General features: G+C 43.2%; 1 protein-coding gene across 1 annotated transcript in view; it reads left to right on the top strand.

Moving 5' to 3' along the window:
* The window catches only part of cux1a (cut-like homeobox 1a), a 185,378-nt gene that overhangs the window by 146,864 nt on the left and 12,309 nt on the right, over positions 1 to 26,205 (top strand). The window contains exons 13-20 of the mRNA XM_056284797.1: positions 962 to 1,010; positions 1,126 to 1,213; positions 4,025 to 4,813; positions 9,735 to 9,815; positions 12,969 to 13,070; positions 15,073 to 15,542; positions 16,613 to 16,987; positions 17,429 to 17,588. Coding sequence (XP_056140772.1) covers positions 962 to 1,010; positions 1,126 to 1,213; positions 4,025 to 4,813; positions 9,735 to 9,815; positions 12,969 to 13,070; positions 15,073 to 15,542; positions 16,613 to 16,987; positions 17,429 to 17,588 — 2,114 coding nt within the window. The remainder of the gene's footprint in view (positions 1 to 961; positions 1,011 to 1,125; positions 1,214 to 4,024; positions 4,814 to 9,734; positions 9,816 to 12,968; positions 13,071 to 15,072; positions 15,543 to 16,612; positions 16,988 to 17,428; positions 17,589 to 26,205) is intronic.

The raw sequence follows: 26,205 nt of genomic DNA, 5'->3' as shown, positions 1-26,205 counted from the left end.
GTTCACATGATTATTAGGTGCTATTATTTTCCTATTGAACGGATTATCAAAGGTTTACACCACCCCTCTCAACCCGATTGAAAATTCCTTCCGATCGGGCCAGTCTCATCTGGTTGAGGTGGTTACATGAGGCATTTTTATTCTGATTGGACTATTATTCCAGTTATTAGTGGAATACAAGGATCCATGTAAACACAGCTACTGTAATTTTCTTAATTAGAATCTATGGAATGTGATATCATTATAAACAGCTGTTTATAAATTATTTGATACAAGCCGGATGTGGCTGTGTGTCCTGGTCGCTGCACTAGTGCATCCTCTGTTTGGCTGGGGCAACTGTTCAGGGGGGAGGGGGAACAGGGGGGAATTGCATGATCCTCCTATGTGCTACATCCCCCTGGCGAAACTCCTCACTGTCAGGTGAAAAGAAGCAGCTGGTGACTCCACATGTATCGGAGGAGGCATGTGGTAGTCTGCAGCCCTCCCCGGATTGGCAGAGGGGGTGGAGCAGCAACAGGGACGGCTCGGAAGAGTAGGGTAATTGGCTGGATATAATTGGGGAGAAAAGGGGGGGGGGTAAAAATAAATAAATAAATACATTCTTTGATACTCCACATACGAGGGTTATATAGTGCATTCTGTGGCAACCTTTTGAATAGAAAGCAGATATTCCCTTCTTAATAACTCTGTAATCACGGAGCATTTTATTGCAATTTTTTCATTCAAAGTTTTCCTTTACTTTGAAGTCATTTTGTGTCAAGTAGCTTATTGGGTTACCACCATGTATGCCAGTTTAATAGCATTGAAGGATTTAATTGAGTTATCAGACTTCAGTAGTTTGTCCACCAAGCACTTGGCCTTAGTTACTTGGAACAGATGAAATGTTTCTGTATTTGTGTATGCCGCTTGCTTTATGGTGAATCTTGTGACCAACAAATTTTTTTTTTCTGTTTCTTAACAGTATCCTCAAGTCCACAGAGTTTGGCTCATCAAACTGTTCTTCAGCACAGGTATCATCATAGATGGAGAAAACTGACAAATGAGGATGAAATATGTACCGGTAGCACTTAGAATTTACGATAGCCATTTGATTTAATTCCTAATAATACCCCTCTCCTCCATCAGGACTTGAAGCCCGTGGATGTGTTGCTGCTAGGGAAGAGTCAAAGCCTACAGTCAGAGAGGTCCTCTCTGACCAACAATGAGCTAAGTGGTAAGTGGAAACACACACACACACACACACACACACACACACACACACACACACATACATACATGCAGGGAAATAATCTTTAAAGATGTTATCAGAACTTTTTGAGACCAGCCTGATGCCTGTGATTGCAGTAGATACAGATAGCGTAATGTAATCATTCTGGTTGATGTAAAAGCCATGATTATTGTTGGAGATCTATCCACGGGAATGTAACCTTCCCTCAAAAAATAAAAACCCAGAGGGGCACTTTTCTCCATGGTGGGTAACAGCGTCAGTCAGGGATTTATAGATTGCTGGGGCAGCTTACCTTGAGCTCACATCCAGCATACAACCAATATTTTATGTGAACACTTGCCTGGACATACAGTGTTGGGAAAGTTACTTTTTAAATGTAAAATGTTACAGATTACTAGTTACCCTGTTAAAAATGTAATAAGTATTGCCACTATTTTAATTCCTTCATCAAAGTAATATAACATTTGATTACTTTTTGATTACATTTCTAACAAATGTTTTAAACTGGGCAATAAAGCTGAAAGGTCAAAATTTGAGCGCATACTGCCAATGAATAGAACCTGTCTAGATGCAGATACAGCTCCTTGTAAGCCATCCTACCCTTTATGGTGTTGAACTCAAATTTGTCCCAACACCTTTGCTGACCTGTGTTGTCTGGAAATAAGACAAAAGAAGATATTTCTGAAAGGCAAAAAGATGCAAAGCAACAAAAAGAATGTTATGTTCCACATATGAGTTTTTTACCGAAAAGAATATATCTGGATATAACCCCTTTATATTCACCAACATTTTGATCAGTAGTTGTAACTTAATTATATATTTTTTCCCAGTAACTGTAATGGATTAAAATTACATTTATTGAGCATCTGGGTAGCATGGCGGCCTATTGCGTTGCCTACCAACATGGGGATCGCTGGTTTGAATTCCCGTGTTACCTCCGCCTTGGTCAGTTGTCCCTACAGACACAATTGGCCATGTCTGCGATGGGGAGCCGGATGTGGGTATGTGTCCTGGTTGCTGCACTATTGCCTCCTCTGGTCGGTCGGGGCGCCTGTTCGGGAGGGAGGGGGAACTGGGAGGAATAGCATGATCCTCTCACACACTACATCCCCCTGGCGAAACTCCTCTCTGTCAGGTGAAAAGAAGCAGCTGGCGACTCCACATGTATCAGCGGAGGCATGTGGTAGTCTGTAGCCCTCCCTGGATCAGCAGAGGTGGTGGAGCAGCGACCGGGGCAGCTCGAAAGAGTTGGGTAATTGGCCATGTACAACTGAGGAGAAAAAGGTGAAAAAAGGGCAAAAAAAAGTTTACATTTATTTTGTAATTTAATACTTAACAATGTTACATGTAATTAGTTAATCCCCAATACTGCATACTGACAAACACATACATAACACAAGCAGAAAAAAGATAGGAATGGAGGCAAAAATTGAGGCTGATATACATTTTCACTGATGGAGTAGTGTGCCACGAAGCAGAGATACAGCACAGCTCCTCCATTGGGCTCAAAGACATTAGCACATTCTCATGCTGTGACATGCCAAGTTCTATAAACTAAACACACTCACACTCACCATTAATCTCCACACTGACAAATCCCAACATAGATGGTCTCAAAAATCTGAAAGTAAACTCAGTTCACAAATAGAAATGTTCAATTCTAGTTGCTAACGATACAGGCAAACTGTTAAAAAGGCCTCAGTAACATTAACTAACCCCTTATTCAAAAGGTGCAAACATTCATACCAGATTATATTGGTGCAGGGTTTTTATGTGCCAAGGTGATTGAAGTTGTAAAGTGCTTCTTTAGTTCCTACATCTGTGAATGCCTCCAGGGATTCCAGATGGGAAGTCTGGCTGGCAGACAGGAAATCACACACAGCTTGAAAAAAAGCTGTCGAACTCGGACAAACATACTACAGTAAATTACCGTATCTGGGGTGAAAGAGCTTTGGTAAACAGTCTTGCTCTAAAAGTATACAGTTGCTTTTTCACATGATCTAAACCTAGGAGGAGAAGAATAGAATTGGGAAAAAGTGGACATCTGAAGTGACGATATCAATATTTGTCCCTCGTAGCACATCCGGGATCCATTCAATTGTACATCTGTTGAATGATAAAAAGGGGTTTTGCGTTCCATTTGCAAATTGCTCTGAACTTACAATATGTTTAGTTTGTAAGTATTCATGTTATATGCTGCAGACATGTAATTTTAAAAATGTGCTAACAGCTGTTTTGATGATGCTGGGCCTGATCAAGCATGTAATGTAGCTCTCTGAAAAGCTGCAAATTTTCTATTTGCCCAGATACAGAATGGTTTTTACCCCTCTTAATGCTCATCCTCACAACATTGATACAAAGGTAATATCAGCAATTGGCACCGCCATGACACCACATGACATTGGAGGGCAGAGTTGGCAAGGGTATTCACAGAAATGTTGACACTGAATAATGCTAAACTAAGCAATACTCCCAATTTTTTAACACTTTATTGCAACCTCAAAGCCGACCAGAATTCATTTCAACAGATATAAAAGTTTACAATTGTGGCATAATTGAAAGTGAAATAGTCCAAAAATAACCCTAGCCATGGTTAGAAGCATGGTTGCTCCTGGGTTTTAGTTGTTGATGACATGCTTTCTGTTGGTAAAGGTGTTTTATGAGCTTGTTCTGCCTTATCTCTTTGCTAGCTACAATGGCTTTGTTTCCTCCACTCTGGTGAAACGCTTCATTTCTAGCCGTGATTGGTCCCTGTTTGTGATGTTTCATCAATATCATGTTCATTATACTCCACAGGTGCATCAGGGAAAAAGGTCAAAGAGTCACTAGAAGGGCCACAGCATATTCCGGCTAACCCCATGAGCACGAACTTGCAGGGTTCTCCCTCCTCGCCATCCCGGCTGCATCTGCGCACTGGCATTAGTAAGGGCAACTCTGAGGATACATCTACTGTTGCTGCCAATGGCACCCATCACTTCTCACCTTCAGGAATTGGTATAGTGGGTGGGCAAGACTTCTTCAGTCCATCTTCTATGACATCAGTAAGCACTGCCTTTCCCCTAGCAGGCAAGATAGCACTTAACTCCCTGCTCCATCGGCAGCTCATGCAGACCTTCTACTCCAAAGCACTGCAGGACTCAGCATCGTCACCCAGCCCCACATTGCTCTTCTCTCCAGCCCACTACCCCACAGCCAACTCTCTGTCAGGTAGTCCCCTGTCATCCCACCAGCCTTTGCAGTCCCAAACTCATCAGCCATCATCCGGCAGCCCTGATGTCAATGGCTTGGCCCCTTCTCCCAGTCAATCAGAAGGAGCAGGGAGTATCTCTGAAGGGGATGACATGGACACAGCAGAGATTGCACGTCAGGTCAAAGAGCAGCTGATCAAGCACAACATCGGCCAGAGGATTTTTGGCCACTATGTGCTCGGGTTGTCTCAGGGCTCTGTGAGTGAGATCCTGGCTAGGCCTAAACCATGGAATAAGTTGACCATCCGGGGGAAGGAGCCCTTCCACAAGATGAAGCAGTTCCTGTCTGATGAACAAAACATCCTTGCGCTGAGAAGCATCCAGGGACGCCAGAGAGGTGAGGCTTTCAGTGGTGTGATAGAGGTAAACTAGATATTTTAGATGAAAATCTTTCATTGGGGTGCTAAGGTTTGGTAATTCGAAAGCTCATATTTTTCCTGCAATTGGTAATTAAAAAAAGGCCTCTTATCACACTGCACATTATATCTTACGTCTGTTTTAATTTAACTGTTTAATTCTAACTGCTTAACTCAGGGGTAGGGAACCATGTTGCATGGAGAGCCATGTGTGTATGCATGTTTGCATTCCAAGCGGACTCCACAGCAATCAGTTTCATTTATTAGTCCTTCCTCCTTCGTTGAAGGTGTGCTAATCAGAGAAATCGCCTGGTGTGAAGTCCGACGAGATTGAAAACCTGCATACCCTTTGCTCTCCCTATGTCTTCCTGTGACTTTCACAGTGAGCAGGCTCCTTATTACTTCCTGTTGATTTTCAGTCTTAGATGGCAATGTAGCCGTGCTTTTGGAAACTCTGAGGGGCATTGTGGAGCTCACAAATGGGACTTGACATAGAGCCGATCACATTGCAAGGAGATAGCGTTTGCTTTATTGGTGTTGCTAGGCGTAAACAACTTCAAGGAGCATGTATTTCTCAACAGTTGGTATCACAGATTGAAGTATTTGTCCTTGAATGTTTTAGCTGACAGCACTGGTTATGCTCTGGTTTCCAAACATATCAAATAGCTTAAGCAGGTCCTTGAGGAGGATTGTAAATGGAATTAGTTACTTGCCATGAAACAAAACTGCTATCTCCTTAGTAACAACTGTCAATATGACTCAATGCTATTTTTTCTTTCCTCTGAGTGTCTGCTATCTCTCTCACTGCGCCCCCACTCCACACCCTTCATCTTTTTTGAATGACTGAATGAGATGTTTTGACCATGAGCCTGATGGTGGTCTGCTGGTCTTCTGATAAGAGACAGGTCACAGATGTGATTCCTTACAGCCTTGCATAGAGGCATAGAAGATGGTGTATCATACACTCCTCCCTCCCTTTGCTAAATGTTTATTTTTTGTGCATCTCAGATTGATATGAAACCAATCCACAGTGTACTCCACACTATTCTGTATACTAGCTTCACTTTGTGGAACAGTGGACTGTTGTGACAGGTAGTGTTTGCACAGTAATACAAGACAAGACTAAGGAGTTGAGAAGCATGCAGCTTTAACACTCTCAAAAAACTCTTATTTTTATGCAGTATTAGTGCTCTTTTGCAAGGCAGGCATATTTTGAATAGCGCTGTACTCAAAAGCGTGCACCTTTTCTCTGTCTGAGCAGTACGTTGAAACAAAGAATGCACACGTGTCTACTGTTTCTTGTTTGGAAGTATTTCAAGAAGCTGGTCTGGCACCCATCCTCAAATCTGTCTCATGAAGGGAGTGAAGTTTAAAAGATGTTGGGCAAGAGGAGCAATGCAGCTTGTATGCATTACAGTTAGATATGCTGTAGTGCAACGATCGTTTCTACTCACTACACCCAAAACCCCAGTATGCGGTTCAGTTATTCCAAAACCTCATAAATGTCTGTTTCACTGAATAAAGGGACTTTGATAGGTGGTTGGATTATAGGAAATGCAAATTTAGCACGAGTGCTCTCTTGAGTATAAGCCCTGCGCACAGCACTGTTAGCAACACTAACTGTCAAAGTTTGACATTTCCAATTGGTCCTGCTGCGAGCAGTTGGTCTAGCCAACAGAAAAAAAAACCATGTTCCTATAAGTCTGTGCACTGCGGTCTGTTCTGGAGGTGCAACATAGAACTTCTTGGTCAGACTTAAAGTCTTATCTGGTCTGCATTATGTCATGAAGATTTATGATATTTTCTTTACTTTGAAACTGGAAGTTTGTTTGTTTAGATTTTTCTCTCATGACTTGTTTTAATATAAATCTAGACCCAGAGATGGACATAAATACATACTCATTGACACAGCTCATACAGCACCAGATAATACAACAGGAACTTAACAAATCCCCCCTTAAAAAAAATCAACAACAGAGTACAAATTTTGAATATCCTGACTTCGCTGAGGGTAATAAATGGAAAATTAAGGGGTGTCCGGATGGGGTGGTGGTCTATTCTGTTGCCTACCAGCATGGGGCTTGCCGGTTCGAATCCTCATGTTACCTTCAGTTCGGTCGTCTGTCCCTACACACACAGTTGGCCGTGTCTGCGGGTGGGAACCCGGATGTGGGTATGTGTGCTGGTCGCTGCACTAGCACCTCCTCTGGTTGGTCGGAGCACCTGTTTGGGGGAGGGACTTGGGGGAATAGTGTGATCCTCGGTGCTATGTCCCCCTGGCGAAACTCCTCACTGTCAGGGAGAAAGAAGCGGCTGGCAACTGCACATGTATTGGAGCAGGCATGTGGTAGTCTGCAGCCCTCCCCAGATCGGCAGAGGGGGTGGCACAGCGACCAGGATGGCTTGGAAGAGTGGCGTAATTGGCCGGATACAATTGGTGAGCAAAAGGAGGTAAAAAAAATTTTTTTTAAAAGGGAAAATTAATAGAAGACTGGCTTTATAAACATGGTAAAAGTAAAAACCGTTGTAATATGTGGGACTAATAAAGGAAGAACACTGAAAAGAGGAAAAGTCTGGTAAACCATAAATAAATACTGTCCACCTTAAAATGGCAAAAAAACAACAAAAAAAACCTTTTCACAATATTATAGAAAATGTTCAATAATCTTAGGTTTCCATTCACTTTTCTTACAGCCTCAAAATTAATGTAGAAATAGCTTTACAAGGGGCATCCAGGTAGTATAGCGGTCTATTCCATTTCCTACCAACACGGGAATCGCCGGTTTGAATCCCTGTGTTACATCCGGCTTGGTCGGGCGTCCCTACAGACACAATTGGCCATGTCTGCGGGTGGGAAGCCGGATGTGGGTATGTGTCCTGGTCGCTGCACCAGCGCCTCCTCTGGTCGATCGGAGCACCTGTTCGGGTGGGGGTGGAATAGCATGATCCTCCCACGCACTACATCCCACTGGCAAAACTCCTCACTGTCAAGTGAAAGAAGCGGCTGGCGACTCCACATGTATCGGAGGAGGCATGTGGTAGTCTGCAGCCCTCCCCTGATCGGCAGAGGGGGTGGAGCAGCGACCGGGACGGCTCAGAAGAGTGGGGTAATTGGCTGGGTACAACTGGGGAGAAAATGTGGGGGGGAAATCCCCTCCAAAAAAGAAATAGCTGTACAGATATGTAACTAATGATGTTAAAGGAATATAGGGACATCATTCAGTTCATCTTTAGTAGTGCAGTGGAAATGAAATTTGTTTTGATGTAAGAGCTATCTCGAACTTTTTCACAAATGGTGTCAATAAAGCAGCTCCAGGTTTTAATTCTTAGACCCCATTTAATACTGGCATTATGCAATCTATATCTGTATGGCTCAACGATAACACACCGTTCAGTCAAACCCTTTGTACTTACAGCTGATTTTATATGCGTTCTTGTACGCATCGTGTCGTGATTGTAATTGTATCTAATTTTTTGCATGCACTATGCAAAGAATTGAGTTTGGTGAGAAGGTGGAAAAGTCTGTCTGGTGTCATGGAAAACAGCAGTAAAAAACAAAACAAGAAGATAAATTGTCTTTTAAAGGGCTATTTTTAATGGCTCAGAGGCAACAGAGAAGGCGAGTCATTTGACACATCGTGTTTGCGTATGTTGTGAGTATCACTTCAGTGGCTTGTTAGCTGTTGTGGGAATGGATCATACCAGAGTTGGTGAGACTGGGTAAATGGAAACCTTTAAAATGACCCACAATACATTAAACTGCTGGCTGGAGATTTCTACCCGCTAGATGTACTTTTTTACCCATGCAGGCGCTTTGTACTGATTGCATTTGCACATGGCTGAAATTCGATCCCGACGCGAACCAAACTACCTCTTAAGATGGTTTTGCAGATCAATCACGCTTTGATTGCAGTGTGTGTTGGATGCATTCACAATTTACATCATTATGCTTTTTTTCTTATCTAGATAACGTATTTGGATATTGATAGGATGTTACTTCCAGTCGGTAATTGGTTCACAGAGACTTAGCACTCCAGCTTCTAGCTAGGAGTGATGTTGGTGTTGACAAATACCTATAAGGCCGGATACCAAGACACAGATTAAGTTTAGTGCTGGATTAAACTGAATATTGAATGGAGATTCTCCATACAACAATCAGTTTAAGGGCGTCCGGGTAGCATGGCGGTCTATTCCGTTGCCTACCAACATGGGGATCAAGTAGTCTGCAGCCCTCCCTGGATCAGCAGAGGGGGTGGAGCAGCGACCAGGACAGCTCAGAAGAATGCGGTAATTGGCCGGATACAATTGGGGAGAAAAGGGGGGGGGGACTCTGTTAAATCCAGGACTAAACTTAATCTGTGCTCAGGAAACCGGCCCATAGAGCTATCAAGGAACATAGTAACTTGTTACTTGTGTTTTAGGGCGACTTTCTCTTTTAAGTGTAATGGCAATGTTTGCCACTGATACCATCAGTCTTATTCAAGTTTCAGTTCCAACAATGATGAAGCTTCACCTAGTCAAAAAAATATCTCTTATCAGTAGTAGTATTTTCCATCTGGCCAGATAGATTTCAACTGGTTGTAGCTGTTGGCTTTAATGAGAGCTGATTAAAACATCCTTTAGAGTAGCAGGACAATGTTTGACAACTGTAGAATCATTTTCCTCACATTCCCCAGCGAAGAAAAATTAGATTTGAGATTAAATAGTCAGGTTGTCCCATTAACCAATCCCTCAACATAGACCTCTCCTTCCTTCACAAATATATATGAGGTGATAGTTAAGACTGCGGATTAGAAGTGGCGTTCTGAGATCCATCATCTTTTCCAGCCATTCAAGCATTCAGTCAAAGGGCCGTGACTTCTTACTGTCTTATTTGTCTTATCGACGCTTGTTTTCCAACAGAGAATCCAGGCCAGAACCTAAACAGAGTGTTTCAGGAGGTTCCGAAGCGACGAACCAGCTCTGAAGGCTCCTCCAGGCCAGGTCTGTTCTTTGCCTTCCTATCGAGAATGGAGCTAGATGTGTGCTTATTTGGAGCGTGGCTTTTCAGCTATTGGTTAATGTTGTATAGATGCTGTATATAGTTTTGTCTGGCCTGGAGTCTGGTTGAAAAAATTGTAAGGGTTTAGGTTTATATTTGAACAGCCTTAAGTTGTATGTGTAAATATATATATATATATATATATATATATAAAGGTTTTTTTATATTCAAATCATTACTAGGTGAATAATCTGGGGTTAATGTGTGCAGGTATAAATGCATTGATATGGAAAGTCACTGGTTTGGGGAAAGTCTATGCTTGATCCAAAAATGTATAGGAGGTTTTATATCCTGCGAGATCTTGTGTGAGATTGTATGTTTAAGCCTTTAGAAACAGCCTTTCTTTAAAAAAATATATATAAAAAAATAAGTTATTCCAGACCAGTCCGTGCAATCATTCTCCACACATGTGTGATTAAGTCTTTAAAAAGCTCCTTTCTTTGCCCAAGTATGTATTTTTCTTCAACCAGACAGTGGTTCATGTGTCATGAAAGTGGCCTAAGTTGGTACATGTTGTTTGGCACTTTAGCAGGCCACATACACAAAGCGTTTTCAACTTCTACTTTATGGACAGACGTAGTTGTGGCCTAGAAATCCCTGTAACCTCCAGTGTTTCCCACAGAATGGCAGTTAACCTCGGCGTAGCAGAACGGCACTGTTAGACACAGGCTGTTTATTAAAAACACACCCTATGCTTTCTATCGCTCTATACAATAATACATTGAATGCCAGTTACTTTAGAAAGACAGTGAACAGAACCATGTTCTTATCCGTCATTTACCAAAATTTCCTCCATCAACTACCTGCATTTTTAGTAATAAAACAAAAATTGCAAAATGAATATTTTTGTCAATTTTATCCACAAAATGTTTCCGCTATAAGCTCCAGAACAGAGGGCAACGTGGCATGGGCACCCAGCAGTGTTAATGGCTGCCTCTCTCCCTCACCAGTGGACTATTGATCAATTAGATGTCTGTTGCATTTGTCAGTTGAGACAGTGAGCGTCATCAAAACTCTGTGGAAACAATCGTTATACTTGCATGCATACAGTCAAAACAACGGTATGATAAGAGAGAGAGGAAATTGAATGGCACACAAAATCTTCACAACTCTACTGTTTCCAACCACATTCTGGCAGATACACAAGAGAAAAGGAAATTGAATAACTACTGAATATTGTGTAATATTTCAGTGTAATAGTCTAATTTTGCTCTTTTTTTGTCTTTCAATTCAGCTCTCATAAACAAATGTGAGATTTGTTCCCATAAACTTAAAAGACAGGCGATAAAAGTGAATACAGTGGTTTCAAAGCATTCGATGAAATATTTAGTCGCGCTCTTTAAACATTTGTGTTTTGCACTGTTGATTTTTAAACCATACAGGTTGATTATAATTCATCTCTAAGAATGCAGAAATCAACACTTAATGATGACAACGATGGATAGGCCCCATGGCTCTGAAGGTCATTTGGGTACCAAAAAAAAGGGTTTAATTGGCTGGCAATGTCATTGTAAACCGTTGTTGTAATCATGCTAGCTGGTTTTAAGTTGGTTCTGCATGTATTTGAATAAGCTATATCTTAGCAACATTTTTGCAGAGCTCTGTATCTTTTTTGCTAAAACCCTAGCCTCAACTGAGTTTCTCAGTTTATTGTGAGAATATTCTCTCTGAGTATCATATTCCATCTCATTATTTTGCAAAGCACGTATATTGCAAAAAAAGCAGTTAATAAAAGTAAGTAAGTAAATTATTTCGGCTACCTTTGTTACTTGTGTTAACTCTGATCGTGTGTGTATGTGCATTTGAGTAGCTTTTTCAGTTTGCACATAAATACACAAAGATGTGTGTGTGTGTTCATTTGTGTGTAATAGTTCAAACTTGGACATCTCGCTTGTACCAGCACTGGTCACCCTCTCCTGTCAGGCATAGTTTGCCCTTGGCAAGGTCATCCTCTTTTTATCCTTCAAATTACTTCAACTTCAGGCTCAGCTGCTGCCCCGTTTTACACATATATGCACGTACATGCACACATAAACCTAGTACAGCCACGCACATTAATGAGAAAAACCTGACTCACCTCCTCCTCCACCTCATACTGTCTGACCGCAAATTTAGCCTCGGCAGTGGTAACATATGTGTCCTATCAAATACAGCCTTTAGTACCAATTGCTCCTCCCATTACTGAAACCTTTTCTAACGGCCTAGCTTGTTTTCTATGGAGCCCGTCTATGTTATTCTTGATCTCGCTCTCTGAGAGACAGACAGAGAGCGAGGGAGGGAGCTGGAGGAAGCCTTCTATGGTTTCTCGGTTCATGTGGAACAAGTGTACACTGGCTGCGGTGGCCTCTTGTGTTAACAGGATTGAGCTGTGTTGGAAAGCACAAGCCCAGGAAAGCAAGCTCAGCTGTGTGGGGAGGAGAAGTGGGATGAATGTCCATATTCTGTCCAAGATTGCAGCAGGAGAAGCATTGTACCATGGTACAGACAGAACCACGAGCAAAGAAGGACAGGTAGCCTTGAGTTGAATAAAATAACCTGCTGGCCTTTTTCTCAGTGGTGCTGCAACTTGATACCAGCATCAGCCAAATTGGACCAGGCATATGACTTAAACTTACTGGGATATAGTTCCTCCTGTTAATGCAGTCCGATCAGATAACAGTAAAACCAAATATCTTGTGCTCCAGTGCAACATCAGTAAATGTAAAGGACATTAAATATCAACTACTAAAACATGTAACAAATGTAAAACCCTTTACAGCCCTTCAATAACACTTCCTAACACTGATACAGATAGGCCGCTGGCCCAGCTCCCCCTTATACAGAAGGGTCTGAGACACTGTCCTGTGCTGTCAGGCTAGTTTGCTACAGTAGCCTGCTTATTCTCCTCCTCTGTTGATTGGCGCATGTAATTTTTGCATGGCTTTTCATTTTATGTCCTATGTTTTGAGTTGTACCTGAAAACATACACATACTCATCTTTTTTGTTTGAACAATCAATCACCTTATCTCAAATGTCTCGGGTGATCTGTTTCTTGATGCCTTTGTGGTTCTTTGTTTCTTCTGCTGACATCTGCTATTTTCTGTTTCTCATCCAGGTAACATCACCACCCGCATCCGCACTTCAGAGACCAGCTCAGATGAGGCCATCAAGTCTATTTTGGAGCAGGCAAAGAGAGAGCTACAGGTTCAGAAGGCTGGTGAGGAGCCAAATTACAGATGTACTGACACTGGAACTGGACATTGTAACCACAGCTGAACCCTTCGAGAAAAAGTGTAGTTTCTAAAAAAGAAAAAAAAATTCATGAAAAAGTCATTGTACTGTTTTAATGAGGATATGTAAGTAACAGATATGTAAGTAACACCTCCATGCCTCCACAGTTGTGGAGGCGAGGCATGGAGATGTTTAGGAGAGATGGCGGTGGAGTTTTTAACTAGATTGTTTAACACAGTCTTGGAAAGTAAGAGGATGCCTGAGGAATAGAGAAGAAGCATGCTGGTACCGATTTTCAAGAACAAGGGCGATGTGCAGAACTGTAACAACTACAGAGGTATAAAGTTGATCAGCCACAGCATGAAGATATGGGGAAGAGTAATAGAAGCTAGGTTAAGAGGAGAGGTGATGATCAGCAAGCAGCAGTATGGTTTCATGCCATGAAAGAGCACCACAGATGCGATGTTTTCTTTGAGAATGTTGATTGAAAAGTATAGAGAAGGCCAGAAGGAGTTACGTTGTGTCTGTGGATTTAGAGAAAGCATATGACAGGGTGCCAAGAGAGGAGGTGTGGTATTGTATGAGGAAGTCGGGAGTGGCAGAAAAGTATGTAAGAGTGGTGCAGGATATGTATGAGGGCAGTGTGACAGTGGTAGGTGTGCGGTTGGAATGATGGATTGGTTCAAGATGGAGGTGGGATTACATCAAGGATCAGTTCTGAGACCTTTCTTATTTGCAATGGTGATAGACAGGTTGACAGACAAGATCAGGCAGGAGTCGCTGTGGATTATGATGTTCACGGATGACATTGTGATCTGTAGCGAGAGTAGGGAGCAGGTTGAGAAGAGCCTGGAGAGGTGGAGGTATGCACTGGAGAGAAGAGACTGAAAGTCAGTAGGAGTAAGACGGAATACCTATGCGTGAATGAGAGGGAGGACAGCGGAATGGTGAGGATGCAAGGAGTAGAGGTGATGAAAGTGGATGAATTTAAATACTTGGGGTCAACTGTTCAAAGTAAGGGGAGTGCCGAAGAGAGGTGAAGAAGAGAGTGCAGGCAGGGTGTAGTGGGTGGAGAAGAGTATCAGGAGTGATTTGTGACAGAAGGGTACCAGTAAGAGTTAAAGGGAAGGTTCACAAGATGGTAGTGAGACCAGCTATATTGTATGGTTTGGAGACAGTGGCACTGATGAAAAGACAGGAGGCAGAGTTGGAGGTGACAGAATTGAAGATGCAAAGATTTTCATTAGGAGTGATGAAGATGGACAGGATTAGAAACAAGTATATTAGAGAGACAGCTCAGGTTGGACGGTTTGAGACAAAGCAAGAGAGGTGAGGTTGAGATGGTTTGGACATGCGCAGAGGAGAGATGCTGGGTATATTATTAATAATAATAATAATAGTAAATCAAATTTATACAGCGCTTTTCTAACACTCAAAGTCGCTTTACAATAAATGGCGTTGAAACAAGACAACAGATAAACAGAACACAGACATACTGGGGTGGATGGGTAGGGGGGGCTATGAGAGGGAGAAGCAGCAGCCACACACGATGCCAGATATACTCTCCGACTTAAACAGATACAAAAGGGGAAGAATGCTGAATATGGCCAGGCAAGAGGAAAAGAGGAAGGCCAAAGAGGACAGGAAGAGATGGAAATGGATGATCCTCTGTGGCAACCCCAAATGGGAGCAGCCAAAAGTAGTAGTAGTAGTTGTTGTTGTTGTAGTTCTGATATTTATGTTGGTGTTCACTTTTATTACTGGATAAATACAACAGCCATGAAATAAAGCATCTGCTTTTGACACTTGAAATATTAGTTATATATTGTAAACGGCCACAAGTAGAGATGGTCATGTTTTTGTATATAAAAGAAAATATGACACTACATGACATGCTAATAAATGTCTGTTTGTGGAAAATAACATTGAACAAGATACATCCAAGCCCACTAACACTCCTCCAGCCTGTGCCCTTCTGTCTTCTCCAGTGGACACTTCTCAGCCGTCCCCAACTGGAGGCAGCGGCACAGGAGGCTCCAGCTCAGATGACACCATCCACACCATCCTGGAACAGGCCCGCAAGGAGATGGAGGCCCAGCAGGCAGCCCTGGAGCCCATCCTGAAGGCCTCTTCAATGGGCCCCACTGATCTGTCCCTGCTCTCTCCTAAACTGTCCCAGTCCTCCTCCACTCCTCTAGCCCTGTCCCTCAAAAAGGCCTCAGGACTGCCCGCCTCCTCACCCTCGCCATCTTCCTTCCTAGACTTCCATTCTGGCCTGGTGAAGAAGGAGGGAGGAGAGGGGATGCTGGGAGAGGTTGCCTTGCAAGGAACAATGGTGGATGGGAGAGGCAAACAGGGACGGGGCTCCTGGAGGGAGCAGTGGTGGAACAGTGTGCACCCAGGAAGTTGGACTGTGAGCAAGGTTGAAGAGGTTCGAAATCCAGAGGACTACAAGGAGGTAAAGAGACAATGCTGCTCTGTTCCCTGGTCCTCTGGTACTATGTGGAAAGTCCCCAATGTTCAGTAGATCAGATAATATAAATTCCCAGCTGAAGAGTTAACTCTTGGGTCTTCACTGGGTGTGTTATGAAAGCAGCATGTAAGTAACAAAATGTTGTTATCTATTTCTGCCTATTTCTATCATTTCCATAAAACTTGTCTGTTGCATATTTTCAATCTATTTGGACTGTCTTTCTACCCTAAAACTACCAAGATTTGTAATATATGATCCAAGTCTAGGGCCTCTCACTAAACAACATTTTAACTGTTATGTAAGTACTATGTTATCTTAACTCAACCAAAGGGTGGGCCTATGTCAGTGGCTGACATAAATTAAGTTCTGTGAGGACCAATTCCCATGTGTTTGGTGTGTTCTTTCAAATATGTGAAGTATGCAACAGACCCACTAAACTTGTGACCACACACAAGAGATAGCTTCGATATGTTTCTAATCTAACATGGGAAACACTGAAGCTGTTGCCTGCCAGAGACCTAATAGAGTACATAGTGTGAGGTTTAATGAAATAAACCATTTTATTTGCACTTCCTTTCCATCCCTGCATATCACACACACACACACACACACACACACACACACACACACACAGATTCGAGACAAGAGAGAAAGAGACACCCAACAAAAGTGGTAAATCCTACCCCTGAAATAAAACAATCTTACTTAATGTTGTGAGCTGGACTTAAAGCAGAAGGCATCTTAACCCCCATCAGCATATTGTTAGCGTGTTCTGTAGTGGTGGCCTTAAGGTTAGAGGACTGGACTTGTGACTGGAAGGCTGCCATTTCGAACTCCTGCATAAAATTAGTGCCATTTTTTACACTACAGCTATGTCTTTCAGCCAGTGATCACTCACTTTACAGTAAGCATGTAGTATATGAAGGCTTCCATCCACAGTATCTGTAGGGTCTACATTTTAGCTGCAGGGGAATAGTGCTTCCTTTATTGTTTACTTCCTAGACAACTAGACCCTCTGTCTGAACTGATTGTGCAACTCTCTGTGTCTTTGTCAGAGGCTTCCACGGTTGGCTGGCCACCCCTCCTCCTCCTCCTCCATGGATTACTGGAAGGATTGGCCACGGGCTGACTCTCCATACTCACAGGCCGGCTCCGAACCCCAGGGCCCCCCAAGCCTTGCTGACACCCCCAACAGCAGCCCATCACCCTTGGGTCTAGTGACCAGCCTGGGCCCCTTGGGCCCCTTGCTAGTGTCCGGTTCTACTGTGGCAGCTGCTACAACAAAAACCCCAAAGCCGGTGGTGGTGCCGCTGAAGCCGGAGCAGTATGAGTTCTACATGTACCAGGAGCTAGACACCCAGGAGCTAACCCAGCAGGTCAAAGACAAGCTGGCCAAGAACGGCATCTGCCAGCGCATTTTCGGAGAGAAGGTGTGCCCCTCCACTCCTCCTAGTCAGTGTCACTCCATGAGCCAGTTACCTGTTGTTCGATGGTTGGGCCTACTGCTGTCAACTCACTCAGTAGTTCTCCCCTCATTTCCCCAGAGGCAGCTGTTTTTTTTTCATATAAAGAGTAGAAACATGCAATGTTTTTTAATCTCAACCCTTTCAAATGCACATCATTTAAAACAAAGGCAGAAAACACCCTTTCAAATAGAACAGTGTTACCACCTGCAGATCTCAGTAGTTTGAAGGAAGTGCATGTACACAGCCTACATTGAATGAATAAGTATATAGGCAGTATAGTAAAACTGTAAGTGAGAGCAAAGCATTGGGTCATTATAACTCACCAATAGTTTATTAATGTATGTGTATTAATCTATGTGAGTCACCGTTTGCATGCTTTGCTGTGCTTGTTTTTGTCTGTTGCAGGTTCTGGGCCTGTCTCAGGGGAGTGTGAGTGACATGTTGTCCCGACCCAAACCTTGGGCTAAGTTGACCCAGAAAGGTCGCGAGCCCTTCATCCGCATGCAGCTGTGGCTCAACGGTGAACTAGGCCACAATGTCTTGCCATTACAGAGCCAGCCACAAGGTAGGAGGTCCCAACATGCACAAGCACACATGCACAGACCTATTCACACATGTGCTGCAGTGCCAACATTCTCAGAATCACTTTGTGTTTGTAAGTATCAAAACGTACATGAATTTGTCTTGGTGATGTTTGTTAAGTCACATAACTTATAAAGTGCAGGAAATCAGCAGAGCCGATCCTAGTGCTCCAGGATGCGAATTTACGAATCCTACTATGGCCACGCCAAGACCTGATGCCTCTGATTGGCTAGTACTCGTTGCCTCCGTTGGTTAGGTTGGTTAAGGTTAGGGATAGGGTTAGCCAATCACAGACAGAGTAGGGGGGGTCTTGGCGTGGCCATAGTAGGATTTGTAAATTCGCCTCCAGGACCAAAGTACTGGTCTTTTTTTTTTTGTTGCATTTTCCCCCCCTTTTTCTCCCCAATTGTGCTTGGCCAATCACCCTGCTCCCTGAGCCATCCTGGTTGTTGCTCCACCCCCTTTGCTGATCCAGGGAGGGCTGCAGACTACCACGTCTCCTCCGATACACGTGGAGTCGCCAGCCGCTTCTTTTCACCTGACAGTGAGGAGTTTCGCCAGGGGGATGTAACGTGTGGGAGGATCACGTTATTCCCTCCAGTTCCCCCTCACCTCTGAACAGGCGCCCCGACCAACCAGAGGAGGTGCTAGTGCAGCGACCAGGACACACACCCACATCCAGCTTTCCACCTGCAGACACAACCAATTGTGCCTGTAGGGATGCCCGACCAAGCCAGAGGTAACACGGGGATTCTAACCGGCGAGCCCCGTTTTTGTAGGCAACGGAATAGACCGCTACGCTTCCCAAAGTACTGGTCTTTAATTTTTCAAATTTTTTTAAATGGACATGTCATTTCAAATATTCTACACTTGAGAAATGAAGCAGCAAAATGCTCAATGTTCATTTTCTTCAAAGTCAGCTGTATTTGGACTGACTGTCATCTTAAAACTTCAAGTTTGAAATGCAGTCCTGACTACAGATGACTACTGTCTCTTTGAGACTTACAAACCCAAAATGCTAATCGCTTGGAAGAACATGTCTATAACAACAGAAACATTGATGAGGGGTAGCGCAGCAGACTTATACACCAGCATCCCAATACTGGGGTTCCTGGGTCAAACCGTGGCTTAGTCTCTGGCTCAGCCGAGTATGGCATGGAGCACAATTGATAATTCTCCTGGGTGGGGGAGCTTGTAGGCGTAATGTGTCCCACCATTGCATTTCGCGAGTCCTACAAGTGATGGGATGACTGTACAGATTTGGAAGGATCTGGGGTAAAGAGTATTAGCCTCCACACGGAATACAGTCCCCAGGGAAACCAGCAGCTGTGACTCCACATGGGTCAGGTTGCACATGTGGTATTCAACACCAACCATCATAGGGTTTGCATAATGACAGAACTTTAGGAGAATAGGCCATTGGACATGCCAAAGTGGGAAGAAAAGGAAGAAGAAATAAAACCAAAGAGACAGTAATGAAACCTAGCTTTCCATGTAGAAAATAAAGGCAGAGACTAAATGTATTTCTTTATTATATTTGTTATGAACTGAAGTCCGGTGTACAGTGCTATGATTTGGCTTGCAAGGGACTAAATCAAGTCACAGAATACCTCAGGTGGTTTTGTTCAATGAAAATTAACTATTCATGCATATCCCCATTATTTGATATGTGTAATTCATATTTGAACAACTCTGTTGAAAACAAAAACACATGGCATTAGCCCTGATTGTTCATTACGCAACACACATGCTCTAATGCACACATGTGTACACACAAAAACACCTACACATCACACATGCAACCAGAGTCATAAGCTGCATCCCAGCTATTTAAAGAGGATGTGAGCCATGACTGGGGCGTCTCAAGGCAAGACACGGCCTCGCCTGAGGTGGAACTCAAGGACACTTCTCGCCTGCCACACTCTCTGTGCTGACATCATTTGTGGGGGGTTTTTGGCATCTGAGATGAACTGCAAATTGACCTCTCAGACCTGAGGTACATCAGTTAAAGCAGCAACAATCAAGATAATGCATTGTAAATGGCAAAATGTGAATTCAGGTAGAGATTTTTTATACTTGTAGTAAAAGTGATTGTTGACACTTTATATATTCCTCAGCATGCAATTTACTTCCTCGGCCCGCAGCAACACATTATAATTTTCTTTTCAGCTTTCCATATACTCTGACCCATTGGTTGTGGTGGTTAGGTTATGTATAGTAAAACACAGCATTTTATTTCTTTTAATTTTGCCACGTAACACTACATAATATGATACTGTCCAGTTGGAGTGGATTTATTAGCCAAGGTATTTGACTCAATGGGTTGCCTACATAGGCCACCGTAAGCATCAGACATTAAACAGTAACAAAAGTAAACAACATGGAGTGAAAGCTTTTTGGAATTACCATTTAAAGAAATAGGGGATCCCTAACATACAAAGCCTGACTAATAGAAATGCCAGTAATAGTAGAATAAAACAGAAATATTCATAGCTCTAGATCTAGAGAATGACCGGGCGGCACGGTGGCCCAGTGGTTAGCACTGTTGCTTCACAACAAGAAGGTCCTGGGTGGGGGTGTCCGGGTAGTGCAGCGATCTATTCCATTGCCTATCAACACGGGGATCACCGTTTCGAATCTCCGTGTTACCTCTGGCCTGGTTGGGCGTCCCTACAGACACAATTGGCCGTGTCTTTGGGTGGGAAGCTGGATGTGGGTATGTGTCCTGGTTGCTGCATTAGCGCCTCCTCTGGTCGGTCGGGGCGTCTGTTCGGGGGGAGGGGGAACTAGGGAGAATAGCGTGATCCTCCCACGTGTTATGACCCCCTGGTGAAACTCCTCACTGTCAGGTGAAAAGATGCGGCTGGTGACTCCACGTGTATCAGAGGAGGTATGTGGTGGTCTGCAGCCCTCCCCGGAACAACAGAGGGGATGGAACAGTGACTGAGATGGCTCAAAAGAGTGAAATAATTGGACGAGTATAATTGGGGAGAAAAAAAAAGGGGGGGGGGCCTGGGTTTGAACCCCAGGTTGCCCAGGTCCTTTCTGTGTGGGGTTTGCATGCTCTCCTCATGTCTGCATGGGTCTCCCCTGGGTGCTCTGGCTTCTTCCCAGAGAGAATGCAAAGAAACTCTTCGCCACATTGCAGCTACTCCTTTTTGTCACGGTTCAGCAGTGACAGCAGCTACAACAGCAATGCGTTGACAAAGGGTAGATTTAATGCATCAAATCTAACATGTACAGTGAACATGTGCATTGAACTGGCCAGGATTCACTGAGAATCTGTGCACAAGGACAGTGAATAACAGTCTAAACCTTGGGCAAAGTCATTGACTCTGAATTGCTCTGCTGTTCCTCTTGTGACCACCACTAGAAGATTGTGTGCTGAATAGCTCCCAGGTGTGAAACTGGAATGTGGGTAAGGTATGGGTTTTAAAAAAAAAACAAAAAAACAATTTGTACATTCACCACAACTGCTGTCATTAATAAGGGATCAAATAACCCAAATAGATCTTTAGTACAGAAATATCGTGTCATTAAACGAATAATGATACTGTGTATGCCTACGTCCTGCCTGTTTACAAACTTCAGTTAGGAATTTAACCACGGTAGAGCGGGCCTCAATGACTTAGCCCTCTTTGTACTGAGTTTTACTGTGGAATGTAAGTAAAAAAGCAGAAACGGTGAAAGGAGATTAAGACAGATGGTAGATCTGGATGGGAAATAAGGACTACGAAAAAAAAATTAGATTGAGAGCAGAGGGTTAGAGGGAGGGTGGTCTGTGGGTCTGTCTTGGCGTCTTTTCGGAGGGGGGGTCACACCCAGAGCTGTTCTACTGAATTATAGTGCAGAAAACATGACATATGATAATTAGAAAGGAGAATGGTGCCTGCCCCTCCTCTTCCTCCTCCTACTCCTCCTCACCACCTTACTGTCTCCTTACCCTTTCTCCCCAGACTCCTCCCATCCCCCACCTCCACTAACACACACAGACACATGCACTTGCACGAGCACACAGACTGGCAAAGACTGTATCACATTATTAATATGCAAATACAAGCAGTAGTGAATGGTGAATGTGGTCGGTTGCAGACCCCTTACCAGCAATGTCCACAGAGCAGCTTGACTGATATCTCACACAAGCCTGCCCTGTGTAGGATTTTTATTGGTAAATAGCTTAGACAATTAGTTGATTCCACTGATGACTCAAGCGAACAAGATCAGATGGGAAAATTAGAAAAGAAAAGGTTTTGGTTTCGAGTGCTGTGATTTGGTTTACACTTACATTTACGTCCACAGTGGCTAACTTGAAAATGTATTTGCTGCAGACATGGTTGGGGGAAAAGGAAGTGATAATTCCTGTCAACTGTAATTCTGCGAGGGATGGTTTTCAAATTGAAAAAAATGTATATGATGCATTTGCGTGGTAGTGGTGCGATGGATGACCCGAAGCCTGTATTATATGATGAAGCAGGTTGAGTGAAGAGAAGAACAAGCATTAAATCCATTAATTGATAAATATTCGATTATTTTATATAATGTTGGTGTGCATGCAGCTAACACTAATGTTCGTCTTGCGCTTTATTATTCTTATTTTGCCCAATTTTTTGTGTACATTTTTCAGCTTTTGTAATTTTTAAGATATTGTAATGTGCACAGATAAGTAGACACGTTAGCCCTTGGCTAATGGGTCGGACCCTTTAGTCGACTGGTTAACGTTGTCGCCTGCAGTGCGGAATACACGAGTTCGCGTCCCGCCAGTGGCGGTTCACGGTTGCCCCCCCTGAGTTCGCTGCATTGGTGTCAGAAGTGGAATGAGGTCATCGGAAGCGTGTGCGCCCAGAGGCGTGAGGGAGCTGGTATGCTGAAGTGCGAGGGTGCGCTTCCCGAAAGAGGGGGGTAGTGTAACGTGCACGGATAAGTCCAATGGGGAAGGGAGAGGTGCAACATTGAAAAACACAACGTTGTGCACGTGATGTGCATGACGAGGCAGTAAATGGTATGTCCTTTCCCAAGTAGCTTTATTGACAGCTGATGATTGCTTATGGCATGAAACAGGCTTGTACTGTCTCATAAAGAATTTACTTGACTCACTGGATTATTTTGCTCCTTATTGTTGAGCACTTTCCTTACCATTGAGTGTTTCTTTTAAAAAAGTTATATATATATATATATATATATATATATATATATATATATATATATATATGTCAGCATTGGCCTTGCAAGGTTCAGGGCAGATTTAAAACAGTAGACGGCGTGTTGAGCCATTTTCAGCCCATGAAATGTCGATTTTTATGAATTTGGTAAGAAATGTCAATATTACACCAGCATTGGTGCGTTTCATCACCGTACAGTCATATCATTCAGTTTACAGCTCAAAAAAATACCTATAATGTTTAGTATATCTTATTTAAGGCTTTTCAACAGCTGCCATCGCCACGATGGCCACGGATACGCTCGGCTTAAAGTCACCTGAACACAGTCACTGGTTAAACCGAAAAACCTGTAAGAAAGAATTCGCATTGTTACTGCAGTCGAACATAATCTACAGCTCAGACTGCTGGGGGTTTAGTCCAATCAGATTGCAGCTCAATGTAAACAGTGTCTCAGAGCCAATTGAGTACTCTGCTATCTCATTCCCCCCTCCTCTCCCCCCCAGGTTGGTCCTGCCTAAGAAATTTTAACCCTTGTTGTATTTGAGAACTTTTTTGACGAGAGTTGATCGTTGTTATTGGGTGAAAAATTAGGCTATAGCTCCCGCGATTAATCGACTACTCGACTACTTTTTGGGAGTAATTGACTACTACTAAAATGCAGCTGGCATGAATGCCCTAGTACAGAGTTCCTTGTCAAAGGAGAACAGTAGCTTCTTAAACATCCTCTCACTGTCCTTTCTTTTCCTCTCCATCCCTCCCCTACGCCACCCAACCACCCCTCCTTTGCCCTCACTGTTTTGCTTAGGGGTCATCAGGACAGTTACATGCCTGGGCTCAGAGGACATCCTCTCATGTGAGGCCCTAACACTATACCCGACAGTTAAAATGAGTCTCGGCCAGTGAGCGAACGGTGCGGGATATGCAAGTTGACTCGTTGCCCCCACCCCACCCTCAGGCTCTCTCTCTCTCTCTCTCGCTCTCTCCCTCCCTCTCTCTCTCTCTCTCTCCCTCTCTCTCTCTCTCTCTCTCTCTCTCTCTCTCTCTCTCTCTCTCTCTCTCTCTCTCTCTCTCTCTCTCATACACACACACACACACACACACACACACACACACGTTTTAGCTGTTCCAGGCTGTGCGGCATGGCAGTAATCACTAGTGATGGCTCCCCTTGCTTGCTCATTTGCAGGCTGCAGCCGCCAGACACACACACACACACACACACACACACACACACACACACACACACACACACACACACACACACACACACACACACACACACACACACACATGCACACACATACATAGTATATGCCTCTCAACTGAATACTTGAATTTGTCTGGTATCCAGTGAGTATGCCATTGTTGCACTTACCTGCACACTGATGTTTGTTATTACATACTGCTGCCCTTTAGTTCATCTAAATACTTAAAATCTGTTGTTTGTGGTTTCTGTTTTTTTTTTTTTTTTGGATAACATTATATGCATCTGTGCTTTAGTGGATTTTAGGACCCAAAGTACAGAAGGTATGTTCCAATGCACTAGAACATTTTGTTACTCAGAGAATAAATCCTTGGTGCTCATATCACATAATGAAGAAGACCCATTTTGCTAGATTGATAGGCAACACATAACCTGGCATCCTGCTCTCAATTTTTCTGTGGCACTGTCTCACTTTGCTACTCCATGATCTTCAATTCGCCCGCCGACGTGCTCACAAACATGCTGTTAGAAGCTCACTAATTGTCAGTCTTATTAAGAAAGGGGGCTAGCCTGGTAACCAGACGAATCTGGTTGCTCATGTTTCACATTTGCTCTGGCAGAGACGTAGCCGCCCTCCTGTTCATGGTTCAGACAGGTTTCCAGCCGACCTGGCCCGGGTCGGGCCAATCACAACAGTTTATCTAATATGAGGCGGGTTTGATACAATGATGATGACGTACAGCCTTATTTTTTCCTCACCCGCATTCCGGGAACTCTGCTTCTGTTGGTTAGGTTGGTTAAGGTTAGGGTGGGGCTAGGGATAGGTTTAGCCAATCAGAGGCAGTGTAGGGGCGGAGCTTCACAGAATGGAAAAATAACGCTGCTATACAGAGCGCTGACGCTGATGTGGAGCAGTCTGTTGAATCCGCCATTGCAACAGTATTAAACGAACTGGACGGAATATTTTCTCCAAAAGAATGACAAACAACTGCACTTACAGCTTTTGTTGATAAGAAAGATGTGTTTGCCGTACATCCGACAAGATTTGGTAACCGTTTAAGCGCTACGTCACACATTCCGTTGCTCTGATTGGTTGCAGGTCTATCCAATTGTGTGCAGAGGCATTTTGTTCTGTGCCCGTTGATAACGCCCCTTGGAAATCGAAAATGAACTGAGAGGAGCCAGTCTAATTCGCGTTTTCAAATTCATCTGGTTCCCAGGCTAAAATGGGGGCATTGATTTCCCAAGATTCTGCTGTTTCTGAAGCAAGCCATGATAGGCGGTGAAGACACTTTTTTATCTTTAAATTTCCCTAAATAAAGTTGCAGATTGGCAAATCATTTATTATAAGGAAACATCTGAAGCTTTAACCATTTACTCCAAGAGGCTGAATGTTCTCTTTATAGAGTTGTACCTTGCCCTGGCCCAAAAGTTTGGGAAATACCGTGAGTATTTTACAAATATAGGTTTTTCTATGGAATTGCAGTGATATTTGAGGTGGTATTTAGTGTTGTAACACCTTTTTCATTCTAGCTCATATATTGCTTCAAATAATATGTTACATATGCTTTTATAAACATACACGCAAATGACGTGGAACAGAAAGAGGAATGAATTAATTGTGTTATTTTTCAATAGTTGATTCATTTGTCATTATTTTAAAGGTTGATTACATAATGACAACTTTAAGGGGTTGACTGATGTGGTTTGATTTAAAAGTAAAAGTTAACTTGTACTTTAGTAAAGCTTTTACAAGCTACTGTGGCACTCAAGTACAGTAGTGCTGGTGAAGGCTGCTTTTGTTTGTGATTAAGTAAATCTTCCATCGGATAATCATCAAGTACAAGTTTTTAGTAGTCTGCTCACCCCTGATGTGACATAGATGTTTTTCCAGCATCCCAGAAATTCATCACAGGTGAAGGCGCTGTTTTCCTTGTAAAGATGTGATATAACAAACATCATCTATTGGTTGAACAAGCAGTGTTAGACTTTGTGTGCTTATATAATCCCCACACTTGCTGAATAGCAGTCAGCCCCCATTATACTAACTGCTCTCTACAGAGTTGAAGGAACTGTCCTTAGATTAAGTATGTGTATGGAGGCGTAAGTGAGAATGCATGGCTGGATGTTTGGTGTGTGCCTGTTTTTGTAAGTCTATGCATCGTTTTTTTTCCATTGAGACCCTAGTAATGAATTCTATATAGGTCCTTGTATGTCTGAGCAAAACCTAGCCAGTT

The sequence above is a fragment of the Lampris incognitus genome, chromosome 8 (assembly GCF_029633865.1).
Source record: "Lampris incognitus isolate fLamInc1 chromosome 8, fLamInc1.hap2, whole genome shotgun sequence".
Lineage (NCBI taxonomy): Eukaryota > Metazoa > Chordata > Actinopteri > Lampriformes > Lampridae > Lampris > Lampris incognitus.
Note: the sequence above shows the minus strand (reverse complement) of the source record. Positions and strands in the feature narration are given on the sequence as shown.